This window comes from Ranitomeya imitator, chromosome 6 (assembly GCF_032444005.1).
Source record: "Ranitomeya imitator isolate aRanImi1 chromosome 6, aRanImi1.pri, whole genome shotgun sequence".
Classification (NCBI taxonomy): domain Eukaryota; kingdom Metazoa; phylum Chordata; class Amphibia; order Anura; family Dendrobatidae; genus Ranitomeya; species Ranitomeya imitator.
In genome coordinates this window covers 320,484,894-320,505,062 of record NC_091287.1, presented here as the reverse complement: position 1 = coordinate 320,505,062, position 20,169 = coordinate 320,484,894, and the positions used below count along the sequence as shown (strand labels likewise).

Here is a 20,169-nt window from a genome sequence, read left to right as displayed (position 1 = left end):
AAACGCACAACCCTCAAGTTTTTGGTTACGGGTTTGCTTAAAAAAATCTCTTTTAAAAAACTTGTTGAGAGCATAAACGTATGGTCACCTCGACGCCACGACATGCGACCAAAGTGACGGTGTCGCTGTCACCTAACCGCCACATCATAACTGCAACAGTCACTAGTCGCACAGTTGTTTTTTAAAGTCGCTGTGTAGCCAGTAAGTGAGATACTGAGTGACCTGGCAGCCACACTGGTCGCCCCTCACCCATATACAGTGCACCCTGGCATGACCAGTGACAGGACTGGGTAGTACTGGGCTAGTCTCTCCCTCACACTGCCTCCATCCTCTGTGTCACACGGCCGTGCTGTGGGCGGCTCCTCCCGCTTCCTGTGCCGTGTTATGTGCTCTGCTCGGCCCCAGTGTGGTTGTGTCTTGTTGTGTTGTTGTGTCTCATGTCGTCTCCTCCTCTGCTCGCCCCTGTAGTCGGGGGATCCCCGGGTCTTCTCCTCCCCCGGGACCCGCCACCCCGAGCCTGGAGTCCCCGGGACAAGTGCAGCTACCTGGGCCTGTCCCACGGTAACCTGCGGGTCCACTACAAAGGTCAGTACGGCACCGGGGAAAGTGGATGGCAGTCGGTTGGGGGATGATTCGAGGGATTCCGGGAATTTGGGGGGATTATTGGGGGCCTGGGGGTGTATGGGGGGAATAACCACTGCAGGGAGGAGGATGGGGCCGGAGGAGGGGTGCTGGCATACAGGGGGCTTGTGTTTACTAGCTGGCACATCTATACCGACGTCTACATAACAATGGAGGCTCCGCACCGAGCAGACGTGCTGCTACACGATCGTTCTCAGGGAGCCCCACTGCTGAGCTGCGGATCACACACCAGGGAGGGGGATGGGGTGTTTGTCAGGCTCCTGCAGTGCTAACCTCCCTGTGACTCACTACAACCCCCATCATCCTGATCCCAGCTGATGTGTACGGGCTGTCACTTGGCCCGCAGATGACTGACCCTACACTCTATTTTGGGGAATAGGTGACATCTGTGCGGCTATGTTTTTCAGGCCTCGTTCACACACACAGGCTTTGTTGTAGAGGGGGCATTTGCAGTAAACCCCATCTTCATTGTGTGATCCCTCCTCAGCTGTGATCTGCACATTACACAATCACATGCCTGTGTGGGGTGACTGCAGATTTGCTGTGTCACTATCCCAAACTAAAGATAATCCACAAAAGCTGTTTATTCTCCCATCCGAGCCCGTCACCCCCCTCGGCTGTGTGTCATCTGTCATCATCGCACATTGCGGTCACATATGTCTGATTTTGCTTTTTCTTCCTGTCCGGGCCTTTAATTCTGTGTAAGCAGTTAGAGGTATATTTCATATCTATGGATGGTGAAATATGTGATAAATTCCCCATCTGGACACGGATCAGCCCTGGTGGTCCCTGCGTATGGAAGACTTGGTGTGATGTCACTGATTTCATCATGGATTGCCGCAGAAAGGCTTGGGCCTGCGGCTCCTGAGTTTAGGGTCAGGGAAGGATTTAGTAGGCCCTTCTGCTGGGAGCTTGGATACTCCAGGCCAAGGAAATGTGGCTTCTGAATAATGACCCTATGTAGAGTTATGAGAGGTCAAGAGGGGCTTATGGAGGTCGATTGACCCCATGATTACATAGGCATTTGACTTCACAGCTGCCCCTGGTGTATTCTGGCACAATGTGGTGTTGGTAGATACAGCCAGATAACATCTCTGCTGTCAGAGAACTTTCCCTGGACAGGCTCTACACAAATGGCTGGGGTCCTGCTAGAAAGGAACTGTTGTCACCATAAAGCCATGTTAACCCTCTGCGTAACTCTGCGTTTTAATCACAATTTGGAGCAGTTAGGGATAGCGCATGGCTAACCCATCCTAATTTATTATCCGCCCCATTCCTATTTTAATATAGTTGGCCAATCTGGTGAAATAACTGGTTGAGATCATGACTTTTGATAAATGTTTATCGAGTTATCTAGGTTTAGAAGATTGAAAACAGATACAAGGGTATTCCAGTGTCTGGTATATCCGGAGGTTATGCCATGGATGTTTCATAGCTGCGGCTCTCTGCATAGTCAAAAATGGGACTTTGGAGCATTGTAGAGACAGGAGGAACGTGTTGATCAAAGATTTACGGCAAATTCGGTGGAGTTGTGACTTTGCTTAGACAGTTTTTCTTTGCTTGCAGATTTTCTGCACATCGTAATCACAACATAAGACAGTATTTACACTAATTGGGAAATGGCATTAGGTTTTGCCCATATTTTTGAGTTCGAGTCGGGAGATCCACGGCCAGGCCAGATATTGCTTTCCATACTCAGACCGTGAATGTCGGAGTGTGTAAAACCAGCCTTTGTCAAGGTCTGAGTTTGGGCCATGATTCATGGCCCGGATGCTTGTCTCTCTTGTCCCAAACTTGACAGCCTCAGACATTATTTATGAGCATTTTCGATTTTGTGCGAAATTCATGAACCTTGTGTGCATTTTTAAGAATTTGGCATGGAAAACGTCAACCAATACAAGAAAAAAGAAAAGTGACTTCAAGAGATCGCAAATAATGGATCGAGCCCATATGTCATTCTGTGTGGCTGCAATGGGTTTCAAGAACGCAACCAAATCCTTCAATATTGACATGCGAGTATCTGGAAATTATTGTTTTGGCCACCAGAAAAGGAGAAAAATGTCACAAACATGTGACCCAGACTCTGAATACATCCTTATATTGTGTTCACGCAAGGCCGACATGTATAGATTTTCTGGGCAAAAATCTGCAGTGTATAAGGGTATGTGCACACGTTGCGCAAAGGTGTGCGGATTTTTCCACACTGATTTTAGTAAATCCGCAGGAAATCCGCACTGCAGATTTACTGCGGAATTATAGCTGATTTACCGCTGGTTTTTTTTGCGTTTTTTTGTGCAGATTCCACCTGCGGTTTTACACCTGCGGATTCCTATTATGGAGCAAGTGTAAACCGCTGCAGAATCCGCACAAAGAATTGTCATGCTGCGGAATAAACAAAGCAACGTTTATGCGCGTTTTTTTTCCGCAGCATGTGCACTGCGGATTTTGTTTTCCATAGGTTTACTTGGTACTGTAAACTCATGGAAAACTGCTGCGAATCCGCAGCGGCCAATCCGCTGTGTATCCGCAGCGAAATTCGCGACATGTGCACATAGCCTTATAGGCTTGCCCTACATGGTGACTTTGGCCGCGACTTCTGTTGTGCAGTCAGAGTTTTCTGTGTCGCTGCTGTATCACAGTGCAATGCAAGTGAATGGGATCACATTGCCACCGCAAGAGCATTATGATAAGTCGTATAAAAAAAAGTCCAACTGCGTCAAATTTTTTCTAACTTTCTTGTCACTGTCTCAGTAACCTCGGGGTGACGAAGACTTGTATTGTTGTAGCGAAATTCGCATTGTAGCCTCAGCCTTACAGTAGCAGCGAAGTGGATGAGATAATACTAGTCGACACTGAAATGATTCTGGTTTTTAAGGTGTAGCAGCCAATCATACTAAATTGTACGAGGCACCCAACTTTTGCCAGTGAATCCTTTTACTTTTTTTCCCCAGTTTTTTTTCCAGGTTGCGTTTTGTCTGCAGGACAATACATGAAGCTCAAGGCAAAACTACCAAAATGCATGCTTGACAGATGGCTGTGACTATGGAATCTTCTTACAGTTTGTTTATGACCATTTTCTTCGGAGTAAACAACTCATACTTATTAGGGTACCGTCACACAGTGGCACTTTGGTCGCTAGGACGGCACGATCCGTGATGTTCCAGCGATATAATTACGATCTCGCTGTGTCTGATACGCTACTGCGATCAGGGACCCCGCTGAGAATCGTACGTCGTAGCAGATCGTTTGAAACTTTATTTCGTCGCTGGATCTCCCACTGACATCGCTGAATCGGCGTGTGTGACGCCGATTCAGCAATGTCTTCACTGGTAACCAGGGTAAACATCGGGTTACTAAGCGCAGGGCCACGCTTAGTAACCCGATATTTACCCTGGTTACCAGTGTAAATGTGAAAAAAAACAAACACTACATACTTACATTCCCGGTGTCTGGTCACGTCCCTCGCCTTCAGCTTCCCGCACTGACTGGTGAGCGCCGGCCAGCCGTAAAGTACAGCGGTGACGTCACCGCTGTGCTTTCAGGCTGTCCGGCACTCACTGTCAGTGCAGAGAAGCACAGCGCTGGGGGACAGACACCGGAATGTAAGTATGTAGTTTTTTTTTTTTTACGTTTACGCTGGTAACCAGGGTAAACATCGGGTTACTATGCGCGGCCCTGTCTGTGTGACAGCTCTCCAGCGACCAAACAGCGACGCTGCAGCGATCGACATCGTTGTCGTGTCGCTGCAGCATCGTTTTAGTGTGACGGTACCCTTAGATAATTACTTAAGCTCAGACTACGCCAGTAAAGTGCATGAAAATGGGTATAACGCCTTTAAACATCTTCTTCGTTGAGGGCTAAGAATTAGAACATAGTAACATAGTTATTAAGGTTGAAGAAAGACTTTAAGTCCATCTAGTTCAACCCATAGCCTAACCTAACATGCCCTATCATGTTGATCCAGAGGAAGGCAAAAAAAAAACCCATGTGGCAAATTGTAAGCTCCACATTGGGGAAAAAATTCCTTCCCGACTCCACATACGGCAATCAGACTAGTTCCCTGGATCAACACCCGATCAAGGAATCTAGTGTATATACCCTGTAACATTATACTTTTCAAGAAAGGCATCCAGACCCCTCTTAAATTTTAGTAATGAATCACTCATTACAACATCATACGGCAGAGAGTTCCATAGTCTCACTGCTCTTACAGTAAAGAATCCTCATCTGTTATTATGCTTAAACCTTCTTTCCTCCAGACGTAGAGGATGCGCCCTTGACCCTGTCTCAGGTCTATGACTAAAAAGAACAAATGGCTGTAGACTTCAGATGTTTAGCTCAGTGTGTCCACAACTCAGCCCTAGTTTTGGTTCCTCCTCTGTGACCTTCCTATTAATGTCCCATCATAAAGAGGTCATGGGAGCAGCAGATCGATGGTGTTAATCTGCCATTTTTAACCTAGCAAGACCTGTTTGGGTGGCAATAGTGTTTAGCTCATTAGAGCAAGCGAAGCTTGTCAGTAATTACGAGACATTTTACCCAAGCCTTGTATCCAGAATGGTCTGCACACCATAAGAGAACGCTCTCTAATGCTGCTGTTTGGTAATAAGGTCATGCACACAGACCAGATCCTTAGCAGCTCTTCTTTACAGGCTTTACCCGATAACGTGAAAATTGGAGTGATGGGAAAAGGGAATATGTCATATTCATATAGAAGGCCGATCTTTAAGACAGGCATTTTCGTCACTTACAATTATTGGCCTCTTCACACACTTTATGTAAACTTAGTACATGGGATTTTTAATTTTACTCTCCTTTTTTCCCATGGCTCCTGCATCAAAGTGTAGTGGATGAGCTGTTTTCTATCATAGGCAGCCTTAGAGTATGTGCACACAATAATAATCTTTATTTTTATATAGCGCTAACATATTCCGCAGAGCTTTACAGTTTTGCACACATTATCATCGCTGTCCCCGATGGGGCTCACAATCTAAATTCCCTATCAGTATGTCTTTAGAATGTGGGAGGAAACCGGAGAACCCGGAGGAAACCCACGCAAACACGGAGAGAACATACAAACTCTTTGCAGATGTTGTGGGAAACCATCTAACTTTTCATCAGAAAGATCCTTCTGGACACGGCAGTGTCTTTTGTCCTGAAGCCTTGTTTTTTTGTTTTTCCTTACTTTTTTTGGTTGTTTTTTTTTTTTTTTTTTTGCAACATTTTTGGCTTCCAACATTTAAAAAAAAAAAATATTTCTTATTGAATAATCAAATGAGTGACTTGCAAGAAGTAGGCGCCTGAAGATTGGTCAGGTCACTTTTTGTAACTGCTTCACGGCTTTGGAAACTTGAAGCGTTGAAAGAAGCGCCAACGACTATACATATAAACAGCAAGTTGTTTTTACATGACAGTGCATATAATCATTATTTTTAATGGTTATTTAGACGTCATGTGCACATACACTTGTATTACCATTCTCCCCCAAGTTACCACGTCCATAGATTTAGCTAAAGCTAGGTTTATGGTAGTAGCCATCAGCTAGCGTAAGCACTCAGTGAGACGGCCGTGTAATTTGGTCCGACTTTGGATCCCAATGCTTGGATTGTCCACTGTTCTCCAGTCCTGAGCGTGACAGCTACATAGTAATATAGAAGCTCTCATGCTCGGGTCGGGAGAGCCACCGGCTTGTCCGCGCATTGCTTTCCGATCTTGGTCCAATTTATTTGGCCATATATATATATATATAAACGTATATCGTGGCACAGCTGTAGTGGTGCTCAAAAGAAGGTTCCCACACCAGAATACTTATATAATAAATTTTGGCACTCAACTTGTAGAATGAATACGTTTTATTGGCAGTCACTGGTAAACGTTTCGGTCAATACAACAGACCTTCCTCAGTACACTCACTGCAGTACGTGAGAAAATAAGGCCAAGAGTATGTGGCTCACACCATGGATTGAAGAGGGTCCTAGGATGGACCCTATAGCTTACTATAGGTCAGGAATAACTTAATGGTCCAGTCTTGATCCTCTATAGAATGTGAGGATTCAAGTCCAAATAATTTGTCAGTAAATAGGCTTCAGTGCCTGTGAAATGATGGGACCGCTATATTTCCTTATATATTGCTCAGATCTAGGTGGTGGACCAATGTGATATCTCCGCTATTGGTGGTGGATAGCGGTATCGCTTGCCAGACGGGAACGCGGTGTCCGCCACTTGCTCCAGGCGAATTTTGTAAAAAATAGATTCAGCAAAAGCTGCCGCCGGATCCGTTTTTCTCTCACAGACTTGTATTAGCGACGGATGACCTCACGTTTCATCCGTATTCTCTCTCTCGGGTTAAAAAAAGGATCAGTGGTATCAGATTTTCACCATTTCCGCCGGATCCGTTTTTTTTTTTTTTTGTTTTTTTTTCAAAATTTGCTGGATTGTGCCTGACAGTAAAAAAAACCTGATGTGTGAAAGTAGCTTTAGCTTTGTTCTGTTCTTGTACAAGATTCCTCTTTTTTTGTAATTTTATATTTTCTGTTTATTAGTTTGTGTATGGTCTCATTTTACTTATCTGACCCGCATTCCATATTAACTTTATCAATATACTGAAATACTACACTGTACTATTGACCAGATATTATTATTTGTGCCTGATTTGTGGGGTAGGCCGGGTTCACACTGTGTTAGCAGCAGCCCGTTGAGGACATACGCTAACGGGCTGCTGTAACGCAAGTGCCGACGTTTACATCGCGCTAGCGCAGATAGAGCATCTGCTAGCTCTATCTGCGCTAACAGTGACTGACCCGGAAACGCTGCAGCCACTCAATGACGGCACATCCCATTGTGGGCGTGCACTAGCGATGCGTCCGACATTGCAGTCAATGGCGGCCTTAATGAACTACGTTACACCGCGTTTATGCCGCGGTGTAACGTAGTCTGTCTAACGGACCACCATAACGCAATGTGAACCCAGCCTTATTTGGATTATTATATCTATCTTGTTTCTTGATTTTTATTTTTATTTTAGTGTGTATGTGTTTGTTAGTGTTACTTAAATCATGTTTAATTATTGAATATTGGGTGTGCACTCATATGCTGTGCAGCGGTTTTTTTTCTTTCCTGTGTCTTTCATCTTTAGATAGTTTCTGTAGTACCCCTTTTTTCACTTATTTATGTTACCTTTATGGTGCCCACTATATTTTTCACACCAATGTAATATTAAGCGCTGCTTATGCTTATCATATTACTGTATGTCTCCTATAAGATGAATGCTGGATCAGGGAGCAAAATTGGACCAATAATGAAGAGGTGGTACACAATAATGTAAATCATTACTCAATGGACAATTTGCAATACTTTATTTCCCCAGGCACACATAGTATGGTAATTGGCTGTTTTTCCCAGTGGTGTACTTTCATGGAGGGAGTTATTAGCAAAAGGTATCTTTTACATGTCCACAAACTCTTTTGCATTAATAGTATTTGAGTTATATACCTTTCTTGCTTTTCCACATTTTGCAGACGTGTTGCTGTGTGATGACTTCACTAACCTCTGTTCCATTTACTGCATTTATACCTGTTTTCTTGTTGACCTATTGCCTTGTCTTTTTATTGTTACGCGTCTGTTTTTTTTTTTTTGTTTTTTTTTTTCACTCCTACCCTGAATTTTGCCATTGTTTCCTCCTTCTGCATTGCCATTTCAACATCAGGTCCATATGCCAACCAGTGATTGCTCTGAGAACCATAAACCAGTTAAGTTCAGACTCCTGATTGAGAGGCCCTTGTGTTTATGTACTTTTCTGCATTCGCATCTTTATGTACACTACTAGTGATGAGCGAATATACTCGTTGCTCGGGTTTTCCCAAGCACGCCCGGGTGGTCTCCAAGTATTTGTTAGTGTTCGGAGATTTAGTTTTTCTTGCCGCAGCTAGATGATTTGCGAATATTAGACAGCTTGATTGTCATGATATGTACTTTTGCCCTGTATTTGAATAATATGCCATTTGATGTATGTAACTGTTCTCTGGTCTATCTGTAATTTATGTATTTTCTTGGCTGGGAGTTCACCTGTAACAATGTCTCCTTCCCCCAATACTTGCAGCCCTAAGCTCTAATGTAATTAAGCTTTGTCAACATCACTAGTGGAGGAATAGCCATTCTTCCTCACAGCAGGTGGCTAGTCAAATGTACATATTACATAGACTGCCTGGAGCCCACCAGTCTAGAATCTTCTGGTGGACCCAACCATTGAATAGAAGGTGTAACCCCCTACCCCTTCATGGGCGGATCCCAGGAGCTCAGACAATCCATTCTTGAGATCAGATGTGAGTTGATCCTTGAAGGAGAAGGAGTGGGGATTCTTAGCTGAGGCAAGACCCCATGTCCATCTGGGACTGCGGAAGCGAACGGGGTGAGACTTGAGCTGAGGACATATCTCGTCGTTTGTGAGATTGTTTTGGGATCTATTGGACTCGTGTGGACTATTGCTTTGTTACCTGGCACAAGGATTATCAGGAGGTGCCCCCGAACCTGTTCCATTGGACTAATTGTGGACTCTTTAGATCTACCTGCATGTGTTATTCCAGCGTTCTTGATAATAAATCTGTTGAATCATCCCTCGGCCTTTTGTCCCTTCTTGCTCTGCCGTACACCCCGTCACAAACTGGTGGCATGCAGTGGGACCAGAGCAGAAGGAATGGAGGACAACGGCCCATCAACATCGAGAACCAGCACCACAGAGTACAAGAACTGGAGTTTGGGGAGCCTACAATCAAAGGCCCGGGAAGTAGGAGTCCGTTTTAAAGGACTCTCCAAGGAGCAGCTTATTGAGGCTTTGGAAGGAGTTCGCCTGCAAGATGACGCTGAGGAAGGATCCTCACAGCAAATGGAGGAAAGAAGGCGGCCGGAGGTAAATACCCAAAAAAGTCAGTGGGTTATGTGGTACGAGGAGGAGTTGGCATTGCTGGGAGAAGAGGCCACCATGGACGATAAGAGGGAGGCCATTCACAGAGCTCAGGAGAGGGAGGCCATTCACAGAGCTCAGGAGAGGGAGGCCATTCACAGAGCCGAGGAGAGGGAGGCCATTCACAGAGCCGAGGAGAGGGAGAGGGAGGCCATTCACAGAGCCGAGGACAGAGCTCAGGAGATGGCATTGCTGGAGAGGCAGATCACTTTGGAAGCAGCTAGAAGCTCCAGACAGACTGTAACCCCAGCACCCACCATGAGGGAACTCCCCAGAGTGTCCCGCAAAGACTTCAAGCCCTTTAATGAGGCTGCAGGCGACATTGAGGGCTTCTTCCGGGACTTTGAGCATCAGTGCCGATTAATGGAAGTCCCGGAAAGGGAGCGAGTCCGACATCTGGTGGGGCTCTTAGAGGGTGGAGCTGCCGCAGCCTATAGAGCTATGGACCCTCAGGGGAACTGTGAGTATGCGGAGATTAAATGGACTATTCTAGAACATTATGCTGTTACCCCAGACACTTACAGGACTCAGTTCCGTACTTTAGCCTGTGATGAGGAAGTGTCTTTCAAGATGTATGCCCACAGACTCAAACAAATATGTCATCGCTGGCTGGAGGCAGAGGAGGCCTTAACCTGGGAGACCTTCCTCCAGATCATCTTAAAAGAGCAGTTTTACTTCAAGTGCCCTGCTGAGATCCGGGAATGGGTGCGTGAGAGGAGACCAGCCACTGTGGAGGAAGCTGCAGCTCTAGCTGATGAGGCTCTCACCATCAAGCCTCAGTGGAGGGTTCTGTTGGAGGATGGAGAGAGGCCTACCAGCTCCACAACACCGGTGGCCCCCTGTTCTTCTGTCCCCATTGTTCCCCGTTCCTCTAAGCCACCACCTCATGCTGATACCCGTGTAAATGTGCCTCCAGTTGCTTCTACTGCGTTTTCTGGAATACGACGAGGAGAGGAAGTAGCAGAGCGCAGGTGTTATGGTTGTGGGCATCTGCAGGCCTCATGCCCAGCCAGCTCATGGAGAAGTCGTCCTCAAACCCCTACAGCACCTTCAGGTGGGAGCCGGCCTCCAGGTTCCCTTACCCCTCGCCCAAGAGGACGCCTTGGATGGAGTGAGACCCAGCAGAGATGCTATCGATGTGGACAGCCGGGGCACCTGCTAGTCAAATGTACATATTACATAGACTGCCTGGAGCCCACCAGTCTAGAATCTTCTGGTGGACCCAACCATTGAATAGAAGGTGTAACCCCTACCCCTTCATGGGCGGATCCCAGGAGCTCAGACAATCCATTCTTGAGATCAGATGTGAGTTGATCCTTGAAGAAGAAGGAGTGGGGATTCTTAGCTGAGGCAAGACCCCATGTCCATCTGGGACTGCGGAAGCGAACGGGGCGAGACTTGAGCTGAGGACATATCTCGTCGTTTGTGAGATTGTTTTGGGATCTATTGGACTCGTGTGGACTATTGCTTTGTTACCTGGCACAAGGATTATCGGGAGGTGCCCCCGAACCTGTTCCATTGGACTAATTGTGGACTCTTTAGATCTACCTGCATGTGTTATTCCAGCGTTCTTGATAATAAATCTGTTGAATCATCCCTCGGCCTGTTGTCCCTTCTTGCTCTGCCGTACACCCCGTCACATTGATTACATGTGGGGATAACCCTAGCAACCAGGCAACCCCCACATGTACTTAGGCTGGCTAATAGCTGTAAATCAAGCAGCTGAATCAACAAAAACTAAATCTCCGAACACTAACATACTCGGAGATCACCCAAGCGTGCTCTGGAAATCTCGAGCAACGAGTATACTCGCTTATCACTATACACTACCGTTCAAAAGTTTAGGGTCACCCAGACAATTTTGTGTTTTCCATGTGTCTTTCGTCAAAGAATGCTCCCTTTGCAGCAATTACAGCACTGCTGACTTTTGGCATTCTAGCAGTTAATTTGCTGAGGTAATCTGGAGAAATTTCCCCCCATGCTTCCAGAAGCCCCTCCCACAAGTTGGTTTGGCTTGATGGGCACTTTTTGCGTTCCGCAGCATGTCACTTCTTTCTGCGGATTCCACAGCTGTTTTACACCTGCTCCAATAGAAAACCACAGTTGTAAAACCGCATTAAAATCCACGGTAAATCTGCAGCAAAAGCGCAGCATTTTTGCCCTGCAGATTTATCAAATCCACTGTGGAAAAATCCGCAGTGGACCATTCTACAGGTGCACATACCCTTATACAGTTAGCAAACACAAAGAACCATAAGAACACTGGAATGATGGTTGTACGAAATGGGCCTCTATTCACCTGTGAAGATATTGCATTACAAACCAAGACGTTTGCAGCTAAAATAGTCATTAACCACATTAACAATGTATAGAGTGTATTTCTCAATCATTTAACCTTTCTGACATTAGACGTACTATTCCGTCGAGGTGATATTGGCCCTTATGACCATCGACTGGATAGTACGTCTAACGCGATCAGCCGCACTCACGGGGTGAGCGCGGCCGGGTGTCAGCTGATTATCACAGCTGACATCCGGCACTATGTGCCATGAGCGGTCACGGACCGCTCCCGGCACATTAACCCCCGGAACATTGTGATCAAACATGATCGCAGCGTTCCGGCAGCATAGAGAAGCATCGCGCAGGGAGGGGGCTCCCTGCATGCTTCCCTGAGACCTTCGGAGCAACGCGATGTGATCGTGTTGCTCCGAGCGTCTCCTCCGTCCTCCTCCCTGCAGGCCCCGGATCCAAGATGGCCGCGGGGCTCCTTCCGGGTCCTGAAGGGAGGTGGCTTGCAAGCACCTGATCAGAGCAGGCGCCAGCAAGGCTCCTGCAGTGCCTGTCAGATCGCTGATCTGACACAGTGCACTGCAAAGTGTCAGATCAGCGATCTGACACTTTACCATGATGTCCCACACTGGGACAAAGTAAAATATATATATATATATATATATATATATATATATATATATATATATATATATATATATATATATATATATATATATATATATATATATATATATTAGTTCCAATGAATACATTTCTTTATGCAAATTTAAAAAACAATAAAAGTACACATATTTTGTATCGCCGCGTCCGTAACGACCCGGCCTATAAAACTGTCCCACTAGTTAACCTCTTCAGTGAACACAGTAAAAAAAACTAGGCAAAAAACAATTCTTTATCATCATACCGCGGAACAAAAAGTGGAATAACACGCGATCAAAAAGACGGATATAAATACACATTGTACAGCCGAAAACGTCCTCTTGTCCCACAAAAAATGAGCCGCCATACAGCGTCATCAGCGAAAAAATAAAAAATAGCCCTCAGAATAAAGCGATGCAAAAATATTATTATTTTTTTTATAAAATAGTTTTTATTGTATAAAAGCGCCAAAACATAAAAAAATGATATAAATGAGGTATCGCTGTAATCGTACTGACCCGAAGAATAAAACTGCTTTATTCATTTTACCAAACGTGGAATGGTTTAAACGCCTCCCCCAAAAGAAATTCACAAATTGCTGGTTTTTGTTCATTCTGCCTCACAAAAATCGGAATAAAGAGCGATCAAAAAAATGTCATGTGCCCGAAATGATATGGGGAGATTGGGAGATTTCCACTGTTTAGGCACACCAGGGGCTCTGCAAAAGCAACATGACGTCCGATCTCAATCCATACAATTCTGCGTTGAAAAAGAAAAACGGTGCTCCTTCCCTTCCGAGCTCTGCCGTGCGCCCAAACAGTGGTTTACGCCCACAAAAGGGGTATCAGCGTACTCGGGACTAATTGGACAATAACTTTTGGGGTCCAATTTCTCCTGTTACCCATGGGAAAATACAAAACTGGGGGCTAAAAAATCATTTTTGTGAAAAAAAATAAATTTATTTTTGCGGCTCTGCACTATAAACTTCAGTGAAACACTTGGGGGTTCAAAGTTCTCACCACACATCTAGATAAGTTCCTTGGGGGGTCTAGTTTCCAAAATGGGGTCACTTGTGGGGAGTTTCTACTGTTTAGGTACATCAGGGGCTCTGCAAACGCAACGTGACGCCTGCAGACCATTCCATCAAATTCTGCATTCCAAAACGCCACTTCTTCCCTTCCGAGCTCTGCCATGCTCCCAAACAGTGGTTTGCCCCCACATATGAGGTATCAGTGTACTCAGAGGTCCAATTTCTCCTGTTACCCTTGGTAAAATAAAACAAATTGGATCAGAAGTAAATTTTTTGTGGAAAAAAAAAAAAGTTAAATGTTCATTTTTTTTAAACATTCCAAAAATTCCTCTGAAACACCTGAAGGGTGAATAAACTTCTTGAATGTGGTTTTGAGCACCTTGAAGGGTGTAGTTTTTAGAATGGTGTCACACTTGGGTATTTTCTATCATATAGACCCCTCAAAATGACTTCAAATGAGATGTGGTCCCTTAAAAAAAAAAAAAAAAAAAAAAAAAAAAAAAATGGTGTTGTACAAATGATAAATTGTTGGTCAACTTTTAACCCTTAACTCCCTAACAAAAGAAAATTTCTGTAATGAGTGGTACGTGACCGCTGAACACAGGAAGGTGCCGCCGGCTCCCGGAGACCATCTGACAGTGAGATGCTGCCAGGGACCACGCCGGGAGCAGGTGAGTATATCTGGGGAGGAGAGCATTGCGCGATAGTCACCTTCCTCGTTCCACCGCTGCGCGCCCCTCTGTCTTCCATCCTCTGCACTTACTGTTCAGGTCAGAGGGCACGATGACGCGATTAGTGTGCGCGCCACCCTCTGCCTGAACAGTAAGTGCAGAGGATGGAAGACAGAGCAGCACGTGGAACGAGGAAGGTGACTATCGCAAGTGCCGGGGGCCTGAGCGAAGAGAGGTGAGTATGTGATTTTTTTTTTTTTTTTTTTTTTTAATCGCAGCAACAGCATATGGGGCCACAATGTATGGAGCATCATATGTGGCCACAATGTATGGAGCATCGTATGTGGCCACAATGTATGGAGCATCGTATGGGGCCACAATGTATGGAGCATCGTATGGGGCCACAATGTATGGAGCATCGTATGGGGCCACAATGTATGGAGCATCGTATGGGGCCACAATGTATGAAGCATCGTATGGGGCCACAATGTATGGAGCATCGTATGGGGCCAAAATGTATGGGGCATCGTATGGGGCCACAGTGTATGGGGCATCGTATGGGGCCACAATGTATGGGGCATCGTATGGGGCCACAATGTATGGGGCATCGTATGGGGCCACAATGTATGGGGCATCGTATGGGGCCACAATGTATGGGGCATCGTATGGGGCCACAATGTATGGGGCATCGTATGGGGCCACAATGTATGGGGCATCGTATGGGGCCACAATGTATGGGGCATCGTATGGGGCCACAATGTATGGGGCATCGTATGGGGCCACAATGTATGGGGCATCGTATGGGGCCACAATGTATGGGGCATCGTATGGGGCCACAATGTATGGAGCATCGTATGGGGCCACAATGTATGGGGCATCGTATGGGGCCACAATGTATGGGGCATCGTATGGGGCCACAATGTATGGGGCATCGTATGGGGCCACAATGTATGGGGCATCGTATGGGGCCACAATGTATGGGGCATCGTATGGGGCCACAATGTATGGGGCATCGTATGGGGCCACAATGTATGGGGCATCGTATGGGGCCACAATGTATGGGGCATCGTATGGGGCCACAATGTATGGGGCATCGTATGGGGCCACAATGTATGGGGCATCGTATGGGGCCACAATGTATGGGGCATCGTATGGGGCCACAATGTATGGGGCATCGTATGGGGCCACAATGTATGGGGCATCGTATGGGGCCACAATGTATGGGGCATCGTATGGGGCATCGTATGGGGCCACAATGTATGGGGCATCGTATGGGGCCACAATGTATGGGGCATCGTATGGGGCCACAATGTATGGGGCCACAATGTATGGGGCATCGTATGGGGCCACAATGTATGGGGCATCGTATGGGGCCACAATGTATGGGGCATCGTATGGGGCCACAATGTATGGGGCATCGTATGGGGCCACAATGTATGGGGCATCGTATGGGGCCACAATGTATGGGGCATCGTATGGGGCCACAATGTATGGGGCATCGTATGGGGCCACAATGTATGGGGCATCGTATGGGGCCACAATGTATGGGGCATCGTATGGGGCCACAATGTATGGGGCATCGTATGGGGCCACAATGTATGGGGCATCGTATGGGGCCACAATGTATGGGGCATCGTATGGGGCCACAATGTGTGGGGCATCGTATGGGGCCACAATGTGTGGGGCATCGTATGGGGCCACAATGTGTGGGGCATCGTATGGGGCCACAATGTGTGGGGCATCGTATGGGGCCACAATGTGTGGGGCATCGTATGGGGCCACAATGTGTGGGGCATCGTATGGGGCCACAATGTGTGGGGCATCGTATGGGGCCACAATGTGTGGGGCATCGTATGGGGCCACAATGTGTGGGGCATCGTATGGGGCCACAATGTGTGGGGCATCGTATGGGGCCACAATGTGTGGGGCATCGTATGGGGCCACAATGTGTGGGGCATCGTATGGGGCCACAATGTGTGGGGCATCGTATGGGGCCACAATGTGTGGGGCATCGTATGGGGCCACAATGTGTGGGGCATCGTATGGGGCCACAATGTGTGGGGCATCGTATGGGGCCACAATGTGTGGGGCATCGTATGGGGCCACAATGTGTGGGGCATCGTATGGGGCCACAATGTGTGGGGCATCGTATGGGGCCACAATGTGTGGGGCATCGTATGGGGCCACAATGTGTGGGGCATCGTATGGGGCCACAATGTGTGGGGCATCGTATGGGGCCACAATGTGTGGGGCATCGTATGGGGCCACAATGTGTGGGGCATCGTATGGGGCCACAATGTGTGGGGCATCGTATGGGGCCACAATGTGTGGGGCATCGTATGGGGCCACAATGTGTGGGGCATCGTATGGGGCCACAATGTGTGGGGCATCGTATGGGGCCACAATGTGTGGGGCATCGTATGGGGCCACAATGTGTGGGGCATCGTATGGGGCCACAATGTGTGGGGCATCGTATGGGGCCACAATGTGTGGGGCATCGTATGGGGCCACAATGTGTGGGGCATCGTATGGGGCCACAATGTGTGGGGCATCGTATGGGGCCACAATGTGTGGGGCATCGTATGGGGCCACAATGTGTGGGGCATCGTATGGGGCCACAATGTGTGGGGCATCGTATGGGGCCACAATGTGTGGGGCATCGTATGGGGCCACAATGTGTGGGGCATCGTATGGGGCCACAATGTGTGGGGCATCGTATGGGGCCACAATGTGTGGGGCATCGTATGGGGCCACAATGTGTGGGGCATCGTATGGGGCCACAATGTGTGGGGCATCGTATGGGGCCACAATGTGTGGGGCATCGTATGGGGCCACAATGTGTGGGGCATCGTATGGGGCCATCAACCTTTGTGCTGCATTATATGGGGCATATTTTGTATGGAGCATCTTATGGGGCCCATCATGAACTGTATGGAGCATTATATGGGGCTCCTGATTCAATATGGATATTCAAAAACACTTAACTACTGATGTCTCAATTAATTTTACTTTTATTGGTATCTATTTTTATTTTTGACATTTACTGGTAGCTGCAGCATTTTATACCCTAGGCTTATACTCAAGTCAATAAGTTTTCCCAGTTTTTTGTGGCAAAATTAGGGGGGTCGGCTTATACTCGAGTATATACAGTGTTGTGAATTCTGTGGCAGAGCTCCCTCCTGTGGTCACAAGTGGTACTTCGGCTGATTCTCTCTGTGAGCTTCCGTTGGTGGAGGAGAGTGGTACTGCGGCTTCTGAGTTTCCTTGCTCAGGTGATGTGGTGAAGTCGTTAGGTGCTGCTCTATTTAACTCCACCTAGTGCTTTGATCCTGGCCTCCAGTCAATGTTCTAGTATTGGACCTGTTTCCTCCTGGATCGTTCCTGTGGCCTGCTGCTCTGCATAGCTAAGTTCCGCTTTTGCTATTTGTTTGCTGTTTTTTTCTGTCCAGCTTGCTTATTTGTTTTTTCTTGCTTGCTGGAAGCTCTGGGACGCAGAGGGTGTACCTCCGTGCCGTTAGTTCGGTACGGAGGGTCCTTTTGCCCCCTTTGCGTGGTTGTTTGTAGGGTTTTGTGTTGACCGCAAAGTTACCTTTCCTATCCTCGCTCTGTTCAGAAAGTCGGGCCTCACTTTGCTAAATCTATTTCATCTCTACGTTTGTCTTTTCATCTTAACTCAGTCATTATATGTGGGGGCTGCCTTTTCCTTTTGGGGTATTTCTCTGAGGCAAGGTAGGCTTATTTTCTATCTTCAGGCTAGCTAGTTTCTCAGGCTGTACCGAGTTGCATAGGGAGCGTTAGGCGCAATCCACGGCTGCCTCTAGTGTGGTTGGAGAGGATTAGGGATTGCGGTCAGCAGAGTTCCCACGTCTCAGAGCTCGTTCTATGTTTTTGGGTTATTGTCAGGTCACTGTATGTGCTCTGACTTCTATGTCCATTGTGGTACTGAATTACCAGATCATAACAATACAGGTAAGTATTTTGTGTGACATACAGTTAGGGCCAGAAATATTTGGACAGTGACACAATTTTCGCGAGTTGGGCTCTGCATGCCACCACATTGGATTTGAAATGAAACCTCTACAACAGAATTCAAGTGCAGATTGTAACGTTTAATTTGAAGGGTTGAACAAAAATATCTTATAGAAAATGTAGGAATTGTACACATTTCTTTACAAACACTCCACATTTTAGGAGGTCAAAAGTAATTGGACAAATAAACATAACCCAAACAAAATATTTTTATTTTCAATATTTTGTTGCAAATCCTTTGGAGGCAATCACTGCCTTAAGTCTGGAACCCATGGACATCACCAAACACTGGGTTTCCTCCTTCTTAATGCTTTGCCAGGCCTTTACAGCCGCAGCCTTCAGGTCTTGCTTGTTTGTGGGTCTTTCCGTCTTAAGTCTGGATTTGAGCAAGTGAAATGCATGCTCAATTGGGTTTAGATCTGGAGATTGACTTGGCCATTGCAGAATGGTCCACTTTTTGGCACTCATGAACTCCTGGGTAGCTTTAGTAACATAGTAACATAGTTATTAAGGCCGAAAAAAGACATTTGTCCATCCAGTTCAGCCTATATTCCATCATAATAAATACCCAGATCTACGTCCTTCTACAGAACCTAATAATTGTATGATACAATATTGTTCTGCTCCAGGAAGACATCCAGGCCTCTCTTGAACCCCTCGACTGAGTTCACCATCACCACCTCCTCAGGCAAGCAATTCCAGATTCTCACTGCCCTAACAGTAAAGAATCCTTTGGCTGTATGCTTGGGGTCATTGTCCATCTGTACTATGAAGCGCCGTCCAATCAACTTTGCAGCATTTGGCTGAATCTGGGCTGAAAGTATATCCCGGTACACTTCAGAATTCATCCGGCTACTCTTGTCTGCTCTTATGTCATCAATAAACACAAGTGACCCAGTGCCATTGAAAGCCATGCATGCCCATGCCATCACGTTGCCTCCACCACGTTTTACAGAGGATGTGGTGTGCCTTGGATCATGTGCCGTTCCCTTTCTTCTCCAAACTTTTTTCTTCCCATCATTCTGGTACAGGTTGATCTTTGTCTCATCTGTCCATAGAATACTTTTCCAGAACTGAGCTGGCTTCTTGAGGTGTTTTTCTGCAAATTTAACTCTGGCCTGTCTATTTTTGGTATTGATGAATGGTTTGCATCTAGATGTGAACCCTTTGTATTTACTGTCATGGAGTCTTCTCTTTACTGTTGACTTAGAGACAGATACACCTACTTCACTGAGAGTGTTCTGGACTTCAGTTGATGTTGTGAACGGGTTCTTCTTCACCAAATTAAGTATGCGGCGATCGTCCACCACTGTTGTCATCCGTGGACGCCCAGGCCTTTTTGAGTTCCCAAGCTCACCAGTCAATTCCTTTTTTCTCAGAATGTACCCAACTGTTGATTTTGCTACTCCAAGCATGTCTGCTATCTCTCTGATGGATTTTTTCTTTTTTTTCAGCCTCAGGATGTTCTGCTTCACCTCAATTGAGAGTTCCTTTGACCGCATGTTGTCTGCTCACAGCAACAGCTTCCAAATGCAAAACCACACACCTGGAATCCACCCCTGACCTTTTAACTACTTCATTGATTACAGGTTAACGAGGGAGACACCTTCAGAGTTAATTGCAGCCCTTAGAGTCCATTGTTCAATTACTTTTGGTCCCTTGAAAAAGAGGACGCTATGCATTACAGAGCTATGATTCCTAAACCCTTTCTCCGATTTGGATGTGGAAACTATCATATTGCAGCTGGGAGTGTGCACTTTCAGCCCATATTATATATATATAATTGTATTTCTGAACATGTTTTTGTAAACAGCTAAAATAACAAAACTTGTGTCACTGTCCAAATATTTCTGGCCCTAACTGTATCTCTGTGATTTAAGGGCATGAAAATTCAAAGTGGAAAATTG

The 20,169-nt window shown here is 46.4% G+C and overlaps 1 protein-coding gene across 1 annotated transcript in view; it reads left to right on the top strand.

Moving 5' to 3' along the window:
- Positions 1 to 200: 200 nt before the first annotated feature.
- The window catches only part of RANBP9 (RAN binding protein 9), a 90,170-nt gene continuing 70,201 nt past the window's right edge, over positions 201 to 20,169 (top strand). The window contains exon 1 of the mRNA XM_069730817.1: positions 201 to 585. Coding sequence (XP_069586918.1) covers positions 438 to 585 — 148 coding nt within the window. The 5' untranslated portion in view covers positions 201 to 437. The remainder of the gene's footprint in view (positions 586 to 20,169) is intronic.